A 25,827-nucleotide genomic window follows, 5' to 3' on the forward strand; every position below is an offset into this window, starting at 1 on the left:
GCCATCCTCAGAAGCATTGTTAAAGAAGCTCATAGTTTAGAATACCACTGGTGATGTGCAAAGCCAATCTCTTCCCTCAGTTTTTCAATCTGTTGAGCTTTTGCAGTGCTGGGAGACAATTATTTTCTTACACATACACTAACTAATCTGAAAACAGCTTTCAGAATGGAACTTCACATTTACTAGCTATATTTTTTTTCTTAAATACTTAATTAATTGTGCTTACATCTGCCACATTATTTTCATAATAAAACCAGTAGCATTTTAAATATTCCATGACATAATTTAATACTGAGTGTAAATCTAATCCCTGCAATGTGAACAATCTTAATGTTCTTCACTTGCTTCACTGGAAATATTCAATAATGGTTAAGTTCTGGTCTCATTTTTTTCACAAACACCAGACAATAAATTAAATAAATTACTATAATGAACACCATAGTAAATTTCTAAATCACCTTGACATAATTGAAACATGTATTTCAGATTAAATGAGTTGACTAAAACCACCATTCCTTATCATTACTCAGAAAAAGATACATGCTTGCTAGCTGGTAAAGGACTTGGGCACTATTTGGAAGGATTGCATGGAGTTTCAGAAAACAATCCAAAGCTTCATCTATCCTGTTTAACTTCTTGTAAACTAAACCTAAAAAATAAAGTTTACAGTATTAATATAATGAGAAACAGATTACTTCAGCATATTAACTGAAAGAATACTCAAGGAAAGCAAAATAGGAACACAGTACTTGGGGCAGTGTACCTGCTTTGACTTTAAAGGACTCTATTTGTGAGAGCCATGTACAGAATTCTTATCAGCCACCATAACCTAACAAACTGATAAACACAAGGAATGTGAACCCAATCAAAGACCAAAAACTTATGTAATCCGATTTTTTGAACAAGATGAATGAGGAAAAGGCAAGGCTTTTAGAAGATAATTACTCTGATAGTTTAATAATGCTGAAACTGGTATCCTTTTAGTAGGTAGTATGAATTTCTTAATCTTCAAAGTAACTTATTCATCTGCAATTACTATAGATGTTGTTAACACTGGGAATTTTTTTTTGCAGAACAGACAGGTAGTACAAGCTAATAACTTGCCATAACACAAATTACTCAATGAAGTAATAATAATTCACACACATTTCTATAAGAAAACTTTCAAAGACAGATTCTCAGAAACACTAGTTACCTTCAGTCAAAAGCTAAATTACAATAGCACCTGTGACTTACCAAGATTATAAAGCGCTTCAGTGCATAAGGAATCATTCCTGAGAGCTTCTTTATAAAATTCAGCTGCTTTTTCACAGTCTCCATTTGCAAAAACAGTATTTCCTTTGTTAGTTAGAGCTGCTGGATTGTACCTATCAGAATTTACAGCTAAATCTGCATAGTTAGTTGCTTGTTCCAATTCATTCCCCTACATGAACAAAACAAACATTGTAATAGTCATTTGTCAGGTAATTTTCTTGCAGCTGTGGCTTCTTACAGGAATTTCAGAGGATTGAAGATGAAAAACAACCCCATTATTCAGTCCTAAAATATTTTTTATGTATTTGCATCTCTTCCAAGCTTCAGATAACACTTGAGACATGTTTTGGCACTCTGTCCCATTCAGTCTACAAACTTTCTTTGTTGCAATAAAGTAGCATTTATTTAAAAAAAAAAAAAAAAAAATCCATACCCTACAAACTTCATACACAAACACACCTGACTAAGCCACGTATTTCACATGTTCCTGAAGTTCAGCCAGGGTCCCTAGGGCCAGTGTTTTAAATCCAGCCACTGAGCTTCTGCACAAATCCAACTGCAGGCATATTTCTGTGGCCTGGGGCTCACTCTTCTTCTCATCAGTAGTGTACAAAGGGACCAACTGGAACACCAGTTGAAATCCAAATTTCAACTGGTGTTCCAGAATAAGTACTCTAAGGTGCAGTTTCTCCTTGTTTACAGAAATTATTTAGGCAGACACAAAAATTGCTACAAAAATTCAGAGGTTGCTATATAAACTGAAGTTCTTAATTGGTTTGTGGAAGCAAACACTTACCAAATAATAAAGGAATGAAAGATTTGTTGCAGCTGCACTCTTTACCCTGCTATCCTTCTTTTCAAACATTTTCAAAGTCTCCAGTGCCTAGAAATAATTTGGAAACAACTTATTTCACACTGAACTTATTCCAAAATCCTTTCAGAAAGCATTGATAAACTTCACAGTAACAAACAGCTCAAATTATCAACTCATATACTCACATACATGATAATTACTAGAACTTGTAAAACACACAAAGTGTATCTGTATTTATACAATATTAATTTTCATCACAAAATTTCAATAATATTGGCTATTTATTACCTATCCAAAATTTAGATTAGATAAGGCTACTGTGAACTAGAGGTATCTGACAATTCTCTAAGTACAAAACACAATGTTAGATGATTTGCTTTTACTCTAGTCAACTAATAAAAATTCTCATACCTATTTTCCTAGTTCTTCAAGTGTACACAAATGAATTGACATAAAACCCTTATTAAAAAGACAAAAAAGAACTCACTATATAAAAAATACCCACCGTAGTGAAAGACCGGATTTCAATGTGCCTTTGTCTTGCATAATAAGATGATGACAATTGTCTAAGTTTAGGAAGTACTCAAATGTGGAACTTGAGACCAGAAGATTTTTTTAAAACTTTAATATGAAAACTAAATTTCATAAACTTCCAAATAAAGATGATTATAGACAAAAAAAGATCGTATTTATAGCAAGTAAACTACAAAAATCCCTCTGACATTAAAGACAGCTTTTTCTTTTCATTGACTATGGAATAACATTTGTAACTGCAGACTAAATTATAAAATAAATCTGTCTCCCTTATGCTAAATATTTATATTAACAACACAAACTGTTAGAATATCACAGGGAGCCCAGTTCCATCATCTATTACAAAACAGATGTGGCAACCACATTTTAACCATCAACATTAGCAATTCAAAAGTGTCCTTCCTCCTTTTCATGAAATCTTTAGGCTGCTGTTTACATATCAAAGCAAAGGCATGATACTATACATTAAATGCCAAAACAAACATAGAGAGAAGTTTTAATTGTCTGTCATATATAGTTTTCACAGTTACTCTACACAAAAACCACAACTGTATTAATGATGTGCAAAATTACAAAATATATATAGCTATATGTAATTCATAGATTTAGTCAACTACATTCTACCCAAGAACTATGAACTAGTGATGATCCTAATATTCTTCTAATAGAAAATTGTTTTAAAATAGACCAATTTCAATCAAGAAAAGTATTTCAAAAACTTATGCTTTAGATTTTGTGGTCTCAGAAATGTAAGAATTGTAACTACGATACTTTTAAACTTTTTATATATATGTTTGTGTCTTTCTCCAAAAAGGGAATCATCCCAAATACTTCCAGATGTAACATTACTATATCTGATGTACTCTACTCTTAAGAAAAGATTTGCTTCTTCATGGAATTTACTTTTGGTGAATTTAGAGCTTTACAGTTCAAAGTTACTTTCTGAAAAGCCATTTTTGATTATATCTGATTTATTTACCTTTACTTTTACTGCTAAATGGCACCTTGGATGATAAAGACTGGACAGAAATGCCCTTTCAACGTATAATAAATGTTCACAGGACTCTGAACTCAGTTCATTTACTGGTAAATGATGTTGTGGGTCCCTTGAACTATTTCAGCAATTATGAGTCCTAGGATGAAAATCCATAGGCAATATTCCTTTTGTCCTTGTAAAGCAGCACTGCATTATCAGTTACATTTAAAGATTTCTAAAAAACTTCTTTTTAATCCCAACAATAACAATTCCTTAAGTTCAACAATCAAAACACAGACTATCCAAACTTTTCTATCTGATTTCCTTCCAGTATATCTAAATTATTTGCTTACATAAGTTAAACTTCAAAGCAGTTTGTCTGACTCTAGCAGGGTGTGCCAGAGATGTTAAGAAGATGCACGATTAATCAGCAAAATTTTGTTTTTAAATTAATTTTCAAAGGGTTTTTTTTGATATTAAAAAAAAAATCAAAATATTTTACATGCACAACTAAACACAACATGGTAATCTTCCCATGAATTTTATATTTTATATGCAAGGACTGTTTTAAAATAATATATTCATTATGATGAATCCATACTTAAGCCCATTGTTCTAACAGGAGAAATCTATTTTTGTTTGGGTTTTTTAAAAAAAAGACACAATAAAACCTCAGCCTTGGAACTGAGTATTTCAAAATTTTCCATTCTTGTTAGTCAGCCAAAGGTGTGTTGAGCAGTTGGTGAGTTAGGAAGTATATGAACAACAGACAGACAGGATGAATGTAAACTTCAGCTGCAGTTTTATTAGAACAAATATAAAGATGCTGTGCAATCACCATTCTGCAGTCCCACTCCACTGTTAAGTGATTCCAGTGCAGGTTAAAGGTCTTCTGTCACATAATCCAAGTAAAAAGGTTCTTCTCCCCTTACTCCTAACTTCCAACACACTTCCCTCTCCCTCCATTGAAGTACTCCACAAAACATCACCAACAATCTCTGTATCTCATTTCATCTCTGAGAACTGATTTTGTTTTTTTAACCTATACTGAACACCAACTGGAAATCACAAAAAAATTACCATTGAAACGATAAATTCTTGAGATCATAATACTTTTTACCTACCTGTAACACTCTCACTCTTCAAAAGCTATCATCAGTAAAGCTACCAGATTTGCCCAAAACTTCGCAAACTTATACTGCTTCCAGATCTTAGAAAAGGTTTCAATGTGATGGTTTTGGCTGGGATAGTTAATTCTTTTCATAAAAACTTGTATGGGACTCTGTTTTGGGTTTGTGCTGGAAGCTGTTGATAACACAGTTTTAGCTAAACTGGGCTCACACAAAGCCAAGGCCTTTTCTGCCCCTCACCCCACCCCACCAGCGAGCGGACTGGGGGTGTGCAAGGAATTGGGACAGGACACAGCCATGACAGCTGGTCCCAGCTGATCAAAGGAATGTCCCAGACCATAAAGTGTTATGCCCAGCATAAAAAGCTGAGGGAAGAAGGAGGAAGAGGGGATTTTTGAGCAATGCTGTTTGTCTTTCCAAGTCACCATTATGCATGGTGGAGCCCTGCTCTCCTGGGGATGGAGACACACCTGCCTAGCCATGGAAAGTGGTGAATGAATTCCTTGGTTTCACTTTGCTTGTGTGCACAGCTTTTCCTTTACCTATTACATTATCTTTGTCTTAGCCCATGAGTTTTCTCCCCTTCACTCTTCTGATTTTATCCCACATCCCAGCAGGGCAGAAAGTGAGTGAGTGAGTGAGTGAGTGAGTGAGTGAGTGAGTGAGTGATGGTTAGTTGCCAGCTGGGGTTAAACCACAACAGTCAGACATGCAGGTTAATACAGAATAACTCTCTTGCTGTATCTACAGGGAAGGAGAAGAAGATAAGACAGAAAGAGCAGGAGCTGCTCAGAAAACCAGAAAAGCTTAAATATGAGAAGTAAAAGCAGACAGGTTAAGCACGTAGCCCTGTGTGCATCCCTCTGAGATGTGGGAATATGAATGACCTTAGAAGACGGCAGGTATCTACAGCTTCAGCTCTAATTTTGCTGTATATGATGTCCTGTAATTCTTGTCACTTGTGCACAGCTGAGGATTGCTCTATTTCTTCTTATTTATCAAGCATTCCTATTACTGAATGTACTGGCCAGTGCATGTTAGAAGACAACCCATCAAATCCTGTCAGATATCTGAGTTTAGTTTTGTTCAGGTTAAGCTTTTTTCTAATTACTCACTTTCCAAACCGAGCATTGTATATAATGGAATAACAGAAGAGCCAACTAAAGTATAAGGACAATTTATAGTATTTTAGGGAATGCTGTAGTACGTGGGGAACAAGAATACCAGAACATAAATAGTAACTATACACAGCAGGTGCAGCTGCATGTATTCTGGTACTATAGTCAACCTAACTGAGAGAAAGATTCAGCTCATATTAATGAAAACACCCTCAGGCTGATTAGCAACAGGATTTCTAGGCTCTATTGACTGTACTGACCTCAGTTCCATTAACTGCAATGACAGCTTGGGCACTCAGTGAAGAAAACTACGCTTAGGTGTTTCAATTTTGAAATGCACTGCATTCTCTTGAACTTCCATGGCAGAAATTTCATTTAGATAAAACTTGTCTCTTGCAAGTGTTTATATAAAGTTATTTTACTGATCAGCATCAAAATAATTATCGTTTGCGTAAATCACACTTTCCCTTTCCAAAAAATATGCTGTGGCTCATAAAGTATCTTTTCAAATACAGTAGTAAAAAGTACTAATGTGAAAACTTACTATACCTGGTTAAAATTCTGTTGCCTCAAGTAAGTAGTGGCTTTATTTATTTCCAGATCATTGGCTAACTCTACATAGTGGGAAGCTTTCACCACATCAACACACCTGCAACAGAAAGCAAGCCATGAAGATAAACAAAATGCATCTGTGCAAATGCCTCCAAGTTACATATTTTTTTCAGCTAATTTGCTTTCCAAACTGAATTTTCTTAGCTAATCTTTCTTCACAGTGGCAAAGAGCACTCTGGTTAAAAATACTTGTAAGAATATTTTCAGTCCTATAACCTACCCTAATTACAGTATCTCTGCTCACTCTTTTTTCTTTTAAGTCAGCTGCCTAAATATCACTTCATTTTCTATCACTGAGCAATACTTGAAGTAAAAAACTGACTGAAATAATTTTTCAAGCCATTTTCTTTGGCTGCATCCTATAATGTGTTTTTTCAAATTTCATCCCCTCATGCATATATTACCAAACCTATAAAAAATATTAGTGAACAGAGACTTTGTGTCCCTAAGCTACATCATAATAATAATAAAGTCATAATAAGTCTCTTTCTGGTCATCCCCCAGTTATTTGTGGCTTAGGGTCTTCTGCAAAAAGAATGCAGAACAGAAGGCAGCAAACAGTTCAGATGTTCACTCACAGCCACTGTCTTCCAGAGTTTCCTGTGATCTACTTTCAGCTGCCTGACCATTTGAAGTAAGACCTTTATTTATTGTATGCATATCCACTTCTTTCAGACACTTGGAAAATAGGCACAGTAAATTAACAACTTGGGATGCCTCTATAATCCCTTCCACTATTTTTTTAACTGGTGGAAAGCCATCTTCTTGCCTTTTAATAGTTCGCAATTTTGCCAATGGAAGTTTAATTCAACAAACTGCCTGCTGTTATAGCTGGTTTGGCACATGGACAGTCTTTAAAAAAACACCTTTTATGTTAGAGGACAAGTTGTTATAAAAATTGATAATTTATTCTTTCATTGCAGATGTCTTTGCAACATCAAAACAGCATTTTTAGCAGTTAGTTTTAGCATCTTTTAACCATAAAATGCAATGAGATCTAACTATCGAATTTTTCTTTATGAAATATGACAGATTATTATGACAGTCCCAATATTATGTCACATTTTAAGTAAGAAGTTATGAATTCTGAAAAATTTTCTCTAAATAAAATTAATTTGATTGAAAGCACATTTAATACTCAGAGGACCCATAATAAAGATTATAATTAGAAAAACTAAGCTCCCGCTACCGGTTAAACTTCTTCATTGGGGCTTGAATACCTCAGCTTAAAATAACAAAGAGTAAATCTGTCCTGATACACAAAAATAATCTCACAGATCTCAGCAAAAGCTGTTCAATTAGCCAGAACAGATTTGAGAGTGTGTTACTCCATGACAAGTATGCTGTGGATAGCACTAAGAAAACTGAGTATCTGACAACCTTTTCCAGTTTTTGTGAACAAAAAACAAGACACAGAGCAAACAAATCTGACTTGCTCGTGCTAACAAATTAGAAAACAACAACCTCATTTTTCACAAGACATAATATTTAAGTCCTGATAATTCAGAATGGCAGAAGTAGGGAAGATTATAATTATTATTTAACCATCAAACACCACCTTGTGGACTCTAACAGACAATACATGTCTGTGTGAAAGATTGTTTCCTGTTAGTATAAACAGCTTTCCTAATGAATTATAATTATAGGACCTGCAAAATTTGAGAATAATCCTAACAAGCCATAAACCCCAGGTAAAGGACCTGGGGACTTTGTACCCAGTGTTTGATGGGAAACAGGTAAAGGTCTTGTTTCCCATCAAACATTATTCATTACCCAAACACTAACATACCCGTTAGTGCAATATAATAATATTGTGCCTGCAATACATAACATTCATTTGTATACAAATTATTTTCCAATGCTATTAAAATACAAAAAATATCAAAGTAAGCCCTTATAACAAAAAACTAAAAATATATTTTGGAAAAGTTATGCTATTAATTTTTTATACTGTCATTATAGGAAGGGTGTATAATTGAATTTGTTTTAAAGAGAAGAGTATTCTGCTGCAGAAAATATCACAGGAAGCAAAAGCTAAACTGTACATTGAAAAATAAAATCCAAATAATGAATTGTGTCAACAGCCTATCACTATGTACCCTTGTATAAAAGTTTTAAGAAATGGTAGATTAAGTTTATATATATAAACATTAAGTTCATAAATGAAATTTAAACAAACCTTTCTTAAAATTTAGATTCCAGGGTTTTATATAATGATTCTATGGTGTGATCCCCAAGTCTTCATTATGCTATCCTCAACCTTAAAGACTAGCAATCATTGTCTTCCATATAGCATTTGTGTGCTGAGACTTTTAAAAGCTTTGAAATTTTGAAACTGAATTTCCAAATTCAATTGAACTTTTTGTGTGAATTCAGAATGCCAGAAAATGTATAATTAAGAGTTGACTTTCAAATAAAATTACTTTTTAAGACAGAACATACTCTAATGCTTTGTTTTGTTAGAGGACAAACTGAAAATAGCCTGGTTGCTGTGTTTGAGATGCTCAGAGAACCGTGTTTCCCAGGCTGCTTCCATCTGTGAGCTGGTTTCATAACCAGCACAAGAGTTGACATAATTTATACAAAAAGAAGCCCCACTTGACTCTTACCAGTCATAGCCTACTGCAAAAGATGTCTCAATTGCCGGTGCAATGAGTTTAGCAGCTGTCATGATGTATTCCTCTGCCAAGGACTTCCTAAAGGAAAAAAAAACCCACAAAAACACAATACAAAAATATGAAAGAAATTCTTCACTGTCAGGGAGGTGAGACACTGCAACAGGCTGCCCAGAGAAGTGGATGCCCCATCCCTGGAAGTGTGCAAGGCCAGGCTGAATGGGGGACTCTGAGCAACCTGGTCTATTGGGAGGTGTCCCTGCTCTTGGCAACAGGGCTGGAACCAGATAATCTCTACAGTCCCTTCCAATCCTATACTTGCATACAATTCTATGTCACCATTTCAAAAACATGCATAGAAAAAAAACCAAAACCAAAATGTATTCTGGCATCTTCCTGCACTCAAATCTCAGAAGCCAATGTAACCAGTTCCCTGTTACCACTATTCCCCTGTATCTTGATTAAGGTCTTAGTCTTCTCTGTTTTCCTTTCACTGCACACTACTTACATTTTTTTTAAAACTTCAAATGTTGCAAGTTTTTAGCAGTGTACCCTGTAACATTTGGGGTAGATACTCTACTTTAGGGCAGTACAATAAATTGAGTGATCCAACAAGTTCTTCTGAGCATGTTCTTTCCTAAGAACTGGGAGGACACTTTTGTAACAAGAGCTGTGGACAGGTGACAAAAGTGATAATCCTTCCAGGAGCTAAAACTCAAGGCACCACAGTCTTAAGAACAGAGTCCACCATTACCTCTCACGTTCTATTTGACTTAAGCTGTCATTTTTAATGGCTTCAATCAGTAGATTCATATGTAGATCATCCTGGAGGGGGGCAAAACAACTGTAAATTATACCAGCATACAAACATTTTAATACTTTTATAGACAATATGACTGCAAACATAAATTGACGTAAAATATATAGTCTATGATGTCACTTACTTTCCACATTAGAAAAGGCTATCTTCAGTTTAAAGTAGTTTTCTAAACGTATACTCTGAAATTTGGCATTACAACTACTTCAATACTGTTTTTCTGCTTGTGTGTGTGGTCACAGCTCACATTAAGGTTACCAGATGTAGTTCATGTCATGTGTATCAGACCAGGAAGGCTGCAGATCACAGTGACAATATTCTCATGCTTAAAAATAAGCATTTGCTGAACTGCTGTGGTATTCAGCAGATGAGGACTTGTGCTACCTCCTCATTACAACAACTTGCATGAGCATCTTATGGTTTCTACCACACATCTCTGTCAGCTCTAAAAGAAGCTATGCAGGGTATGCTAGGTAGCCACTCCCTCCTCGTTTATTTGGGACAGATCATAGATTTATGCAAAATAAAGACCAGAAGGAAACCATCATTTTTTTCTCTGACCTCTTCATAAAAAAATAGAGAGCTTGGAATGTCTGTTAAAACTATAGCTTGCCTACCCTTAGAAATAACCTCTGCAGTCTCAAGGCTTTCTTCCAATGAATGATCTTACATAGCCTTCAATTAATCCAAAGGCTTAATGACCCTTACTTTTATATAATTTCTTCTATAAGAAATTATATAAAATGTATTAAAATATATACATATATATCAATAAATATATCTGTATGCTTCATACATTAAATTTTATTTCCTTATGCTAGGACCATAGGAAACAACAGCTACTCTTAAGCTGCAAACAGTTTGAAGATTAGTTATATATTTGATCTTTAGGACGGAAAGACTTGCATCACTGAAAGAAAGCAGAAGATGAAACACTTGATCTTTTTATAAAAGATTTTTCTAAGAGGGACCCTGAGCCTATTAACTATTTTTTCCTCTCTTTAGCATCATGGAAAGTCAAAGGAAGTCCAGTTTCCAAAAAAGTCTAATAAACTAAAATATGCATCTGCAAATGTCACTATAGTTTCTTATGTAAAATAGCATTACAATATTACAAGTTTTATTAGCACTCACTCGAGGAAATTTGCATTAACCCACTCATTGTTTAGCTCCCTTTATTTTACCTTATAAATATTTTATTAAAATTCTATATAAATGAAGATGGTGAAGCAGTAAGTGTAAGTAAGCTCAAATGAATTTCAACAAAATCATCATGAAGACAATCTTGTGGTGTGGGTTTTATGTACATCATATCTTTTGAGGAAGAAAAGATTTAAATGTTCTCTCATATTTTTACACATCTGAGCAGTACTGCCACACTAAATTAATCCTGGTAAAAAGTTATTTCAGATACTTAAATACACATCAATTTCCATAGTCAATACAGTCCAAGCATTCAGTATGTCTCCCTCTTTCTCCTGATTTACTTTATAAAGACACAGTTTATTTTTCTTTCAACTTACATTTAATGAAATGTATTTGTCTTCATAATCCACTTCCAAGGGAACTTCAATGAGGTTTTTGAAGGCTTTCTTCATTTGCTCACCATTTCCAATAGCAAAGTAACATAGAATCAGGTTGAAGCCGGCCTTCAAGTTTGGGGATATGCTCATTATTTCTTCAAATGAAGAAATGGCATCAACGTATTGGCCAGTTTTAATAAATGCAACTCCAATATTTTCCATTATTTTTATCCTAAGTAAGAAATCAGGTTTAGGTTATATTTTTAACTACTAAATCATACTGTATCCAAAACTTGTGCTTCATAACCATGCCTCCTAGAAGAAACTCACCTCATCTGTTTGTGGGAACTAGTAATCTGGTCTAGAGCCATACGGTAGAATTTGATAGCTTTGGAATAGTTCCGTTGTTTTAAATATATATTTCCCATATTTACCTTCAGTATACCTATCAAAAGGAGACAGTGAGTTACAACATTTTTAAAGTGTTTCATAGTGACAGAGTAGAAGAACTTCTTAATACATTTGTCTTCATTTTAGGATAGCAATGTCCCTTTAAAGCATCACTGCACAGAACTGCCTTCTGTGAATTTAACTCAAGAGAAGATGAGAGAGAAGATGAAGTAGTCATGAAATATAGAACTATCATGTCAGATGTATTCTGATTTTGAATTAAGGGGTGAAATGGAGATTGTTTACAGTGCTCTCCAGGAAGACAGCTGCAAATAAGCATCTCTGAAAAAAAGGAGTCTCAAAGATATGCAAAATACTAAAAGAACTAAAATTAGTACTAGAGAAGACCAGATAGCATGTGTGGCATGAGAAAATTATGTATCTGTCTTTATGGTTTAGCTTAGCCTGTGAAAAGAAAAGGCTTCATGAGTCAGTATAATTTAATGTGGTTTGGCTCTCCGAGTCAGAGACTCAGAGACTATGAATATCTGTCACCCACTCTGAGTGGCAGACATGAGGGCTGAGCTCTCTGAGTATCAGCACCAGGCAGATGCAGTCCTCACTTTGAATGCCTGACTACCAGTTTAAATCCGCTTTGGATACAACCTACCTCCATTGCTGAACATCTTATTCTTCACTATAACTTGGTAAGTAGTCAGTGCTTCAGCATACATTTCATTAGCAACATATTGACTGGCCAGATTGAGGAGAACCTATAGAAAATTGGAATTACAGGTACAAGAAAATATTCTCAACAGTAATAAACTTGAATTCATAGTAGATAATTTCAAGTTATTTTTACCTTGGAACTATTGTCTTCACCATTTGTAAGCTTTCCCTCTTTAATGTTCCTTTGTTCTTGTAAATTGATATAGAGGAAACAAGTTTAAAAGCTATTTATTCTAGGTAATTCTTTTATTTTTGTACATAAATTATTAGCATTCAAAGTTATGCTACATGGGGCTTAGACCTAAGTAAACACTAATAATAATGTGAGGTTATTGAAAGATATTCATGCAAGATAATTCTCAGAAATTGTGTGTAATTTGACTCCCAACATGTGGAAAATTATCCTAATGCCTGTGGTCACTCAGTTTAGAAGGGGAGGTTTCTTCCAAGCTGCTGTTTCACAACAGAAGCTCTGTTGGTGTCAGGTAGAATAGCTCTGCATTTTTTCCCACAGCTTTACTCTGACCATGGTAAAATAAATTATCAGGTCTGCCTAATTCGAAATATTGTTAATAATTGTCTCTACAGCACTACCTGGAGTATGAATTTAAATATCCATCAAATATTTTTATGCATGTTGTACCCTTTTTTTTTTTAAAAAAAAAAAAAAAAAGTTTACTATTTGAAAACCAGAATGTAAATCTGGATACCTGCTTTAAGATTCAGGAATACTACTATAGCCTATTTCATGTAACACATTCTCAGCCACTTCATGGTTCAATTTAAAGGCAACATCTGATCTCTCCTGTTTTGTTTTCTCCTCTCAGCATATTACACTCTCTAAGCTATTTATTTCTGAAATACAGGGTCTGCATCTGCTATATTTTGATATGCAGGTTTTACATGTGAGTAAATATCTGGAATACATATCTATGGAAATTCTCCTCCACTTAACGCAGACTACATGGTTTCTCTGGTATTTGACACGCATGGGAATGGCCTCAATCACATGAATGGACCTCCTCTGTACACTGCCAGGAGCATTACAACACAGACACACCCTTCAGGAAACACCAGCATTTCTGCTAAGGAGGTTTTTTAGTAATATTTCAGTTACTGAAGATTTCTGAGCACTTACTGTGTAAGTGAGGTCTAAGTTGATACCTTCTGGAGGAGCGATTTGTTCACGTTGTCTCAACAATTCTCTTTCCTGTCTTCCAGCCTCTTTTGCTTTCTCCAGAGCCTTAAACAAAACACTAGAATTTAACAGTGCCCTGAATCCTACTGACTCAAGATGATGAAATCACATTCAAAACAAGTATGAAGAGAATATACTCATGTCTATTTTCTTTGGTTTACAGACTGCACCCAATGCCTGAAAAAAGCACTATAACTCACCAAAAGGATTTAATTAGCAATAAGCAGACATACAGCTATCTAAGTCTGCTTAGCTGTGTAATTATGTACCAAATTACAATTCTTTGCAGATTAATCCTTTGTACAAGTAATGCTTTGGGTCTAGCAAGTACCATTAGCTGTCCTGTGTGCCTCCACAGGGGTGCAATGATTAAGAAAGTAATGGTTACTACTCAAGGTGGCTATTTGGAAGCCAGTGGTGAAAGAAGATTTTCAAGATATAGTTTGATTCCTAGTCCTTATGATAGAAGGCAAATCCAACTTTGCTATTAAACAGATAATGAGTTCACAACTTTGATGACTTTTGCAGGAAAATGGATATTCTGCTGGACTTGTCAGAAACAAACATCCTATAGGACCCCTGGAGTCATCTGATACAATCTACATAAAAAACAACCCTTTGATATCAAGAGCATTCTTGACCATACATGCAAGAGGCTCAGGAAAAATTAACAAAATAGATTGGTTAATTAGCCACAACTCAGTGGCACAAAAATGTTCTAGCATCCTCTATAACAGAACAAATACATTCAAACTGTCTATTGGAAATAGTTCCTTACCCATGGTAACCTTTGATCATACCTAGGAACTGTTAAATGCTAGCTAGCCTGGACCAGAACTCTGCCAGTACAATTAATTTATCAGACCCATCTGAAGAGTTAATGGACACAGGGGGAAGGGAATTTTTGAAACACCGAAATGTTAAATATATATGCCAGAAATACAGCCCCTATCCTTTTTTTCAGCAAAGCAAGATATCACTAGACTAGAAGAGTCACAATAAATTTAGAATTAAAATAATTTTAATAATTTTAAAAATTTGACTGCAAGTCATTTTGAAACATCTATCTATACAAATTACAGCAGAAATGAAGTGAAATTCAGGAAAACTACCAATTTCAAGTCTCCACAACTATTGGCAACACAGCTTTCTTCAACCAGTTCATTCACTTTTTTTTCCAACTGCCTCATCTTCTCTTCTAAACTAAAATAAAAATAACAACAAAAAGATTAACACTAAAGTTAAAGCAACTGCAAACACTAAACTTTTACACATTATATTCTCAGTAAAACAACACAATGACATATCACATGGCACAACTAACTTGTTTTTCCATCAAAGAGAGTATTGTGTGAAACAATGCCTAGAGAAGATTGTCCGAAGGTATCACATTCACACTCTTGAGAACAGAGACCTAAGAAAACATAAACTCTCTAACAAGAACATTACACAGACAAATTTCACGAACCAAATTTGCTCAGAACTACAAAACAATAGATGAGCTTTCATATCAAACACTAATGAAATTAAATATCACATTAAAAGCAATTAATTGAACCTTTATTTGCACGCATAACTCTAAAGCATTGCTTGCAAATGCAGATTATAACAAAAAGTTGTGGTTCTTCTAGACTTTTTCCACTGCTAAATAACCAACATATCAGTGGGATTCCTTATTCCTATATAGCTACGTTTGGGGAACAGAACTTTGGTACTGGAAAGCTCAACAATTTTCTGAGCAAACTCCCCAGTATTCACACCAACCTGCAAGTTTCAGCTCAAGTGCTAAGCACAGAGTGAACAGGGAGAAAGAGCAGGCAACCAAGTTCTTCCCAAAGAGCTTCAAGAATCGTGGTGTTCCTTGCCTGTCACACACACTTTCATGGTCCTGCACAATTCTGTGTAAGTATCACAGCATTTGTGTGGCAACAGCTACCTGAGCTAGCCAGAACCAGAAATCACTGACATCAGATGCTCCTGACACAAACACAAATATTTGTGGCATTATTCCACCAAGTTCAGAGCTTGGCCCCTCAAGGTTTCTGTAACTGCCTGGATGTTTTTAAACTCTACATGTGGTTGGTTTTCTGTTGCTGTTAATGCTTTGAATGAATGTAATGCAGAACTGAACAAACCTGTCTAAAGTTTTCTTTTCCAGAGGCGAAGCAGGACCTCTTGCTTGGCCGAGAGGATCAAATGAAGAACCTGAAAAATTAACTGAGTACTGAAAACTAAATAAACTAAAATAATACATCCCTGTGGCAGCTGGAAATTTCTACAAACCATACCTCTCACAGCAGCTTTAGTGTAACCTGCAGCTTGCACTGCTGTCATTGGTCGAGAAACTCCATCCTCAAATAAAGAAGATAAAATAATCTCACTAAAAATTATGTTGTAAACAATACAGACATAATTATATATTTATATATGTAATTTTTATATATTCTATATGTGTTATTTTAATGACTAATTGTTCATTGCATGTCAGTAAGTGCAAGAAGGAACTACACTGTTATTGCTTCCAAATCTGTGCTAAAATAAAACACACATCACTACCCTCATGCTTTCTGACAGTACTATGTTCAAAAAAGGACAAATTAAAAGTGCAGTAATTTGTATTAATTCAATGAACTTCTAAATACTTGTATCTAACACTGACCAGAAAAATTCATTATTCCAAATGAATATAAAATGCAAATACTGGAACTTTTACCTGTATAGTTCCTGTCATGGGTCGTCCCATAGATGAAGTTAAAGTTGCCTTTGACTACAAAAATAAGTAAGTTGTTTGAAATTGTCATTCACAAAGCATAAGAAGCCTACATATGCTCTTCTCAACACTAAATTTTAAAAGTTGAGCTAACTCTCACATAAGTTCATAGCAAAATTCCCACTTATGTTACTCATATGCAGTATACTGCCAGTGCCTGGCAGACTTAGAGATGTTGAATACTTCAGTTAGCACAAATTCACAATAAAGGTTTTTTATGTGTTTGGATACTTCCATCAGATCTTTTAGAAAGAAGTATTTAGAAAATTAGCTGAGGCAGCATACTTTCCATTATTAAATTATTGAAATTGCTACCTTGAAATTGAACAAGTAATTTATACAAAATACTTTGGTAAAATTCTGTGTAGAGCTGATAAAATCTGTCACTGTATTAATCTCTTAAGTTATATTTTCATGCAGATTTATTTTATCAATATATCTAAGAATACCCAAGAACACAACCAACTTTTTCTGACTCAACTAGAGATGTTTCAGTGCTCATATTCTTCAAGACTTGATTCCACTGTAACTTCCAGAAAACTTTTCCAAGCCAAAATAACAACCTATTCAGATTCCCCTGCAAGCGAACCCAATTAATACCTTGGACTCTAATGCTTTATGCAGTACAGAAGATATGCAGCATGGTTCAGAAGAAAAACCACCAGTAACCATGCCTTGACCAAGTGCAAAGTTGTGAGCTAAAACTAATGAATAGATGCAGTTCACTGGAATGAAACTCTTAACTTGAAAGAGCTCACTTTGTGTGTGGAATTAAATGGTAAATTTATATTTTGTAAATGACATTTGCATTAGATACAACAGAATAAAAACCTGCCCCAAATCCAGTAGCTAGAGGTCTTGGACTTGATGTACCAGGAATTTTGGCTGTCACCTGCGTGGAGAAAAAAAGAGAACCAAACAAAAAAAAACCCACCAATTAAAACATGTATGTGTCAATTATTAGTGTTTCTACATAGTAAGATCTGCATTAATGCATTAATGCATTAAAAAGGTACTTACAGGGGGCCTTCTTCCATGACTTGTTCTTGCTGCCTGTTGAAAAGCTACATCATTTTCTAAATCCTAGAAAAGATAAAAACATTAACCCTTTTAAAACCACAACACCCAAACTCACAATTCTACAACCTTCAGACTAATGAAAGCAGATCAGCAAAAAATCAAAAATTCTTCACAAAATACTTTAAGATAACTGAAGAACAGGGTTTACTGACAATAATTTACAGTTATATTATTTGTCTATCTTTTTTGGTATTTTAGATTAGGAAATGTAAAAACTCATTATCTTCTAAAAATACAGAGGAAACAGAGCTGAAGTCATAAAACATAATATGAGTTTATTTTTCCATCCAAATGCTTACTACTTATGCTATTTCTGAATTTTGACATTAACAACTGCAATGTAAGATGTTAAAACATCTCATGTCCTGCTGCAACTCCCATGGATTGAGTACTGGGATTTCACACAAGATGCCAAGTCTTGCTAGTGGTCTTGGACCAAATGACATCACTGTTGTCCCAACTCCACCACACCAGCAGTTACCCAGAAGTGGTCAGCAGGGCTATTTTAAGATATTCCAGATGCTCTACTCAATTGCAGAGAGACCTGCAGGATTCCATTCTACTCATTCCAGTGAGCTCCTCCAGCAGCAGCACAGTAGAAATCTATGACCTACTGACCACTCAGGAGCCTCTTTTGTCAGAAAACTTGCTGCTGCACACAGCCTGGGAAACACCACACTGAATATGTCTACAAATAATTATGATTCTGTATTTCAAAAATTCTAACCATTACAGCATCTTAGATCTGCCGAGATCTGCACAAGTGTTTAGTTGGAATAGAAAGCAATCAAAGAATTAACTATTCAAGAAGATCCCTGGGAAACTTCCAATGTTCCTTGCTAATTAAAATAATTTTCACTTCAAAGCAGTTGTAAACTTTATTCTACCCATAAATTCTTATACTTCTAAGTTAAAATTCTATGTATGGGAAAGGTGAGAAACAGCAAATACTTTACCTCTGTGTCAAACATGGGATTGTAATCATTGTATCCAGAATAGAGATCATCTTCTTTATTCTCAGGAGCCAGATGCACATTTTGCATCATTTTTCTGTGAAACATTTAATATGCCAAATGTTACCTCAAAGGTTTTATAAAAATATTTTAAAATGCAAAATATAAAGAATGGTAGCTTGATTAGTCATAAGAACTAGGACTCACCTATAAACAATATTAAATGGCACCACTTCATGGATCTATATTTTTGTTTATACTTATACCAGTTATGAAAATGGTTTTAAATATATTTATCATTAAAACTAAATTATAGTAACAAGTAATTGCATTACTACTTCTAGAATGGCATTTTTCCACTGTCAGCTAGCTCATGTTTAACACAGCTCATATTCTAAAGTTAGTATTTATCGGCCAAACAATAGTAGTAAGTCTAATGAAAGGTATTTCATCTTGTTTTGAACCTTTCCTTTCTTTCCCTTATCCCTTGCACCTTTCCTCCTGCATTCTAGCATCAACATAGCTACAGTTATGAAGCCATTTCAATTAAAACGGGTTTTAAAAGCTATCATTAAAGACGCACGGGTTCCAAAGTCTTTCTCCACCAGTATTTCCCTAACACGGTGCGTTCACCTGGTGGCCTCTCCCTCATGAAGAGCCGACACTAAGGTGTCTCACTTTGCCTGGCAACCTGCTTTCATAAAAACCTCAAGAAGACAACGTTTGCTTTCATCGATAACATGAAGTACATGCCCTTCAGTAAGCCAGCCTCAGCCAGGACGAAGCCAGCTCCTCCGCAGCGGGAGGATGGGGAGGATGAGGAGGATGCTCCCCGTCGCTTCCCCGCGGCCGAGCCACTCCCGGCGCGGGTTCTTTCAGCGGGGACTCAGCGATGTGCCCCGGGGCGGGGGGGGTGGTTCAGGGCACGGGCGGGACTCTGGACCTCGGCTCGGCTCGGCTCGGCCCGGCCCGGCCCGGCCCGGCCCGCTCGGCGCTCGGCGCTAGCGGCGTTGCCCGGGCCACGGCGGCGCCCCCAGCATGCACCGCGGGCGGGGCCGGGCGCTGCCGCCGTGAGGGGCGGGCCGGGCCGTGGGGATCGCGGGGAGTAGGAGCTCGCCCTCAGCTCGCTGCTCCGGAGCGAACCGAGGGAAAGCTCCGTGAAAAAGCCCTAAAACGCGCTTCATTTCCAATCCATTCGCAATCCAGAACGTCACCGTTTCTTCCAATGAGCTGCGAAATCTGCTCTCAAAACTGAAAGGCTCAATTAAAAAAAAAAAAGTTGTTAAAGTTTCCCATATGCCACAGCCTCTGAAACTAAATTTTAAAAATCCCTAGTGTCTTATAAAAAGATTATTCTCCTCGCCGTCTTTACTACTTTTGCTTGGTATTTTGGAAACCCTGGGAAGTGTCAGCTGATTTGCCCACGGCAAATCATTATACTCTGGAGAAAGTTTCCTATGCCTAAACGGAAAACAGAATAGAGAAGGGATCTCTGAACACACCTACAGTATTTTTAAGAGAGAAAACATTTTATGAGACCAATTGTAACCCCTACTGCCTTATGCCAATAGCATAAGAAAGCTGCAAAGAAAATATACAGAACTACCCTTCTTACGGTCAGGGTTTGTGCACATAATGCAATGTGAGGGTCTTCTGCTGCTCACCTTTCGGCCTCAAAGTCCTTTCTGAAGAGATAAGTGCAGAGGACATGAGCGAAAGGTCTTTCTACTCTGGCTCCCAACAAGAGAAACAAAGATAACATAAAGAATTATTAAGACATTATCACTTCCTGCATTAACCTGTTCACGTTCCATGCATGAACCACTTTCACACACAAACTTGAGACTTGAGACTTTTTGACATGAGAATCTTTATACCTGAATTTTCTGGAGTACAAGTAATTTGCAGAATAACAGGGTGGAAAAGTTTTCAGCTGCATTACTTGCCACAAATCATAACCTTCGGCGTAAGATATATATAGAGATTTATAGCCCCTCTTTTTCTGCCTGTGACTCTTCGTATATAATTGAACCTATGGTTTTTAGATTTTTTTTCTCATTGTCCCCAGATGCATTAACATGCATCTGATTAATTAATATGTATTAACATGTACCTGAGCAGTAGGTAGATTGTATGGTAAGAGACCTAGCTCTGCTATCCGGCTTGTCCATGTTGGGAACCTGGGCATACTGGTGCACTATTCTGACGTTTCAACACAAATATCTAGGGCAGTGAAAAGACGGCACTGTGTCAAGGAGGCAGTGCATCTTATTTGTAAATGAGGTGGTGCCAAGGCAACCCTGGAACCTGACCATATTCCTATTGTCAAACTTCCTTACCCTCCCAAATTGGGTGTGTACACTCAGACTTAAGTGGCCCCTGGCCTGTATGTACTCAGACCATACTGGGAGCACGCCATGGCCCAGGTCCTTAGACCTTGCATTCCAGATGCTACATTTGACATACAAGAATATAAGAGTCTCAATGACTTTGTTCATGTTTCTAAAACATGTGTCAGTCAAAAGGATTAGTTTGGGTTTTTTTCTGGTGCTAAGTATAAATACACCTTAATACATGAAGATTTCATACAAACCCTCAATATCTTAGGATTCTTTGTGGCAACACAGGGCACAACACTCATGGGTTGTGATCATAAGACATCATCTAACAAGATGATGCTACAGTAAGAAACCCTGTAATGGTGTAAGATGATGTAATTGTCTTTATTGGCTAAATCCAGAGGACAACCTAAAAAGTGAGATTGCCAAAAAAAAAACAGAAAAAAAAAAGAAAAAAAGTAAATTTAGTATACAGTCCAAATAGCATTGTATGCTTTAAATTCCTGATCATTTTAAGTTGGATTAAAGCACGACTGTCACTAAATGCCCCACATCAGTCCTCTGAGTGGCATCAAGTTACATAGTTGTGCAGCTGAAGTAAACTGCTAATCTGATGAGGTTTTCCTTCAGTCACTATTCAAGACATCAAGTATCTGATCCAGTGAATTCAGTGAAAATTTAGCACAGATTAAAGAGACCATGAAGCTATACTCCTAAATAGGAATTTCTTTGCCTTTCAATACATGGTGTATCTGTCTTTTTCCAGTGGTAACTTTGCAGATAAGGACTCAAACAAACTGTTCCAGGACCTTCTAATTTGGGTTCAGGGGTTACTGGCCACAGTGTGCCTGTTATAATTGCTGTTAGTGTGTACCTTTTATAATCGCTGTTAGTGTGTACCTTACCCTTGCTCTGCCAGTTGAACTGTTCATCGAACACTGATTGCTGTTTTTCTGAATTGAAAATGTAACTCTCCCACTCTAATCTTTAAAAAGGTAATTTTCTATTACTGAATTCTGGACTGACCAGGTCTTTGGGGTTTCCTGCTGTCATGCAGAAACCATTCAAGTAGCTCGACTGCCAGAAACAGTAAAGCTGCATTTAACTGCTCCTTGGGGAACTAATGCATCTAGTCAGTATACAGTTTGAAAGCAAAATGAATGGAAAAACCTCGTTATGAATGATACATATGTTGCAAATAATGTATATAAAACCATAAAATATATGAATTGGAAGGGATCCACTAGATCATCTAAGTCCAGCTCCTGGGCCTGCACGGGACACCCCGAGGATCACACCATGTGCCTTCTGTGTTGTACCACATGTTGTAATTTGGGTTTAAAATGCATTTGCAACAGGAAAATTATCTTCTTAACAGGTATTTTTTACTACTGAACTATATAATCTATCTAGTTGTGCTGAATTGTGCTATAGTAGTATCTACTTTACTACTATTTACTGTCATATTCTTTCAGATTGCTTCTTTAAGAATCAGCATTTTAACAATATTGGTAGTATTTGCATCAGGCCATTTGAAAGACCACCCAAATTAACAACACAAACTAATAACAATAATTAAAATTATAGTTTTAATTATAACATCATTTCAATACAACCACTAGTTATAACACAGAATACAAACCATTAGTTAGAACTCTAAAGAACAGCAATAAAGTTATTAATTAAAGCGATCTTTACAAACCATTAGAAACATTGTAGCAACAGATCATAGTCCATTACCAAGCAAATGTACTTTCTGGTTGCTCTAGTGAGCAAGTGATGCATTAAACAGATCTAATACTTAACAAATGTGAACTATGCCTCTGTTTTTATTCCACACTGAAAGCTCAGGCCAGAACTCTGTATTTTAAAAGCATACCATTCCTTTATTTTCTCCAAGGAGGAATTCACATCTCCTTCATCTTCCATGTCCCCATGGCTCAGAGTTAGTGAGAGTTATTTCTCCTTGCTTATTACACGACCCTTTTGTACCATCCTGCTTCTCCCCTGCCGTAAATCCACCCCTCTGTGGCCAGTAGCAGATGTCAGCTCTACCCATGGGAGAGCAAAGGAGCACACTTCATAGAGAATAAAAACACAGAGGGATCAACTGTGCAGCTCCCAACACAAGTCAAATCTGCCTTTATGCCTGTCTGGCTTTGAAGAAAGAATATATATGCTGGTGAGTGCATATTTGCTCCACTTGGGCATCTCCTGCTGCCAGTACAAGCCCTACTTTTCATTGCTTAATGGAGCCCAAGTTCTTTCACCATGTTATTGTCTGGTTATGGTTTTTGATGTTTCTGGGCTTACAGCACCTTCTGTCCTTCCCATGTGAATTGCAGAAGAGGGAGGAGAATCACTGTCCCTAACTTGTGGAGGCTGCAAGAACTGGGCCTAAAACTCTAATGGCATTACACAAAAATTAAACTTCTACTTTGTTTTTTAAATCATATTTTCTTCCCTTGACTTACATTTCTGTTTAATTATCTATATTTTCCTTTCTTCTTGCAAACTCTCTCTCCTCTTTTGATCTAGTTTGGACTTTTCAGTGTGTCTGATCACTTCAGGTGCTGGGGAATATGGCTGTAGTCATGCCTTAATTTTGATTGAGTAATGCAGAGCTATAGGGCTTTGTGACTAATATATGGATAATAATAACAACAACAACAACAATAAAAACAATAGTAATATAGTTCAGATTTCATTGCCATAGACTTGTTTTGTTCACCCCCAGAACTAAAAGGCCCTGTAATTGTTTTTATCACAGCTGTGATTAGCTCTCAAACACTTGAAGTAACATCCCCAATTCTCTGAATCCATTTGTAGATCTGCAATGGCTTTTGTCTCTTAGTCTATTGCTGATGACAAGTGAGGTATAAATACAAGTCTCAGGAGGTCAAAGAGTATTAAAATAACTGATTAGTACTTCTAAATGGAAGTGATGGTAAAGTTGTTCTGAAGACCATTTTTCTCAAGCCCAGGTGACATTACTTCTATGTTCTAGGAACTTACAATTTTTTTCTTTGAAGTAAAAACCTGAGTTCACAAAGTAAGTATATATTGTTTGCTTCAGTTATGCTCTGGCTATACAAAGGTATTTGTGTTTAGAACGTGTGCCAAGTCATGCCATTTTGAATTAGTCTTCAAAGGAGCAAAATTGGTACTTGCTAAAACCTTAAAATGCTGCTTTCTATAGCAGTCTACACAAGCTCTGAGCAGCAGAACTGGTACAGCATCCGATACTCTTCTGTCTCACTGCCTTAAATCTTCCCATGGCCCGGTTTACTGCCATTTTGCTCTGCTAGCTGGCATATCTCTGGTTACATGGGTGGTGTTAAGGTCAGGAAGCCAAAGAGATAATAGTCTGGTTTTCTGCCTGCTATCTCTTGAGCAGTCTTCATGAAGCCTTTAGGAATATATAATTTTGACTTCTCCATCTCGTTGTTGAATGTGATTGGAATTAGCAAAGTGCCAGTGAGTGGGCAGATGAACCAAAATATTATGTTGGTCGTATTTTATTTATTTACTTATTTATTTAGAAAGTATTAGAAATGATAAGCTGAACAAAATTTCAAACTATAGCTAAACGAAGGTTCACTGAACTCCATCAGTAACTATCAAACCTTTATTCTGGGATCAAATTAATTACTTTTCGACTGTTTGAGTTTTTTTGCAGGAAGACAAGAAAAAAGTATTTATTGGATATTTCAAGAGTACAATAATACACTCTTTGGTATTAATTAAGCATTTAAAATGTTACGTTTTCTCTCCGTGCTCGGGGAGCGGCGGGAGCGGCGGGAGCGGCGGGGGCGGGACCCGGGGGCTGCGGTCGTGGGAGCCGCCCCGGCCCCGCCCCTGCCGCGGTCAGGCCCCGCCCCCGCCCCGCCCAGGCCCCGCCCCCGGGGAGGTGGCGGCCGCGGAGCCAATGGGTGGCCGTGACATGGCGGGAGCCGCGGGCGGGGCGGGCCCGCACAGGGCAGAGGTGGCTGATCCCGCTGCCCATCCCGCATCTGCCGGTCGCGGCCCCCGCAGCCATGGAGCCCTCGCAGGTTGCCATCATCGGCAGGTAAAGCCTCTGGTCGCCCGCGGGCGGGGGCAGAGCCCCAGGGAGGAGGTGCCAGCCCGGCGCGGCGCCTGTAGGACGGATGCCCGCGGCGTGCGAAGGGGCTTGGGCGCCGTCTCCCGGCTCGGCCCGGCCTGCGGGAAGGGGGTTTGGGGACTCGGTGTCGGGCACGGCCCTGCCTCAGCTGTCGCCACTGCTGCAGCCGTCGGAGGTGTCAGCGAGCTGCTGGTTCGGGGCAGGCGATGGGTTTTGTCCAGCTGCGGGGGCGCGCTGCTGCTGGATCTCGGGAAGTGGGGGGGATGCACCTGTTTGGCTCTAGAGTGCCTTTGTTAAAGCCCCTGACAGCTCTGTGCTACTTTAAAACAAACAGCAAACAAACATCTTTACCGAAGTATGTCACCCTTTAGGGCTGAAAGACTGCTGTCCCTTTTCATTGCAATGCATTGCTCTGTGTAAGTGCAAGAGGAGTGGAGAAATCCAAGCACAGTTTAATGTCCTGTTCGTCAGCTGTGTCCGGAAACTCCTAAGTTAGTCTTGGATACTCCTGAAGTAGTACTGACTTGCCACAAAAGTCAGCAGTATTTCTGGCTTGTGTGGGAATGCATGGTTTCATCCTCTCATTGAGCTTACCCTAAAGCTCTTTGCTTAAACAAGAATCTGGAGGGGAGAGAAAATACGTGCCAGATAGTACCAGACCCCTGTGCACCACTGTACCTTGGTGCTGCAAGTGTGGGCTGCAGCAAACTCTGTTAGCAAGACTGCTTGAAGCCTCAGGATGGGAGTTTCAGTGATGCTGTGTGACACTGACCAAACTGGCTCCTGCTGCTGGTACTCAGAGAAATTTTACTAATACTGGGTGTATCTGAAGGGTCTGGAGAGTTGGGCTCTTGCCTGCTGTGGCTTCTGTGT

General features: G+C 37.3%; 2 protein-coding genes across 4 annotated transcripts in view; one reads left to right on the plus strand and one right to left on the minus strand.

Moving 5' to 3' along the window:
• Positions 1 to 19,535, minus strand: part of IFT88 (intraflagellar transport 88) — a 42,915-nt gene extending 23,380 nt beyond the window's left edge. The window contains exons 1-18 of one of the 3 annotated variants that reach the window (XM_088051050.1): positions 19,457 to 19,535; positions 18,517 to 18,610; positions 17,501 to 17,563; positions 17,316 to 17,372; positions 16,424 to 16,477; positions 15,999 to 16,062; positions 15,846 to 15,915; positions 14,823 to 14,913; positions 13,651 to 13,755; positions 12,454 to 12,556; positions 11,724 to 11,838; positions 11,394 to 11,625; positions 9,808 to 9,878; positions 9,048 to 9,134; positions 6,376 to 6,475; positions 2,051 to 2,137; positions 1,237 to 1,423; positions 541 to 649 (exon numbers count right to left, since the gene is read on the minus strand). In XM_088051050.1, coding sequence (XP_087907176.1) covers positions 541 to 649; positions 1,237 to 1,423; positions 2,051 to 2,137; positions 6,376 to 6,475; positions 9,048 to 9,134; positions 9,808 to 9,878; positions 11,394 to 11,625; positions 11,724 to 11,838; positions 12,454 to 12,556; positions 13,651 to 13,755; positions 14,823 to 14,913; positions 15,846 to 15,915; positions 15,999 to 16,062; positions 16,424 to 16,477; positions 17,316 to 17,372; positions 17,501 to 17,563; positions 18,517 to 18,606 — 1,685 coding nt within the window. In that variant the 5' untranslated portion in view covers positions 18,607 to 18,610; positions 19,457 to 19,535. Of the gene's footprint in view, positions 1 to 540; positions 650 to 1,236; positions 1,424 to 2,050; positions 2,138 to 6,375; positions 6,476 to 9,047; positions 9,135 to 9,807; positions 9,879 to 11,393; positions 11,626 to 11,723; positions 11,839 to 12,453; positions 12,557 to 13,650; positions 13,756 to 14,822; positions 14,914 to 15,845; positions 15,916 to 15,998; positions 16,063 to 16,423; positions 16,478 to 17,315; positions 17,373 to 17,500; positions 17,564 to 18,516; positions 18,622 to 19,146 lie in introns of those variants that run through there. The other 2 variants (XM_088051049.1, XM_005516254.3) reach the window with 2 other exon arrangements.
• A 5,254-nt stretch (positions 19,536 to 24,789) lies between these two features.
• CRYL1 (crystallin lambda 1) overlaps positions 24,790 to 25,827 on the plus strand; it is a 50,731-nt gene continuing 49,693 nt past the window's right edge. Inside the window, exon 1 of the mRNA XM_005516252.3 lies at positions 24,790 to 24,921. Within this exon, the coding sequence (XP_005516309.2) occupies positions 24,890 to 24,921 (32 nt within the window). The 5' untranslated portion in view covers positions 24,790 to 24,889. The remainder of the gene's footprint in view (positions 24,922 to 25,827) is intronic.

Source organism: Pseudopodoces humilis, chromosome 2 (assembly GCF_049639895.1).
Source record: "Pseudopodoces humilis isolate 2021_Gansu_Grassland_sample_001 chromosome 2, ASM4963989v1, whole genome shotgun sequence".
NCBI lineage: Eukaryota > Metazoa > Chordata > Aves > Passeriformes > Paridae > Pseudopodoces > Pseudopodoces humilis.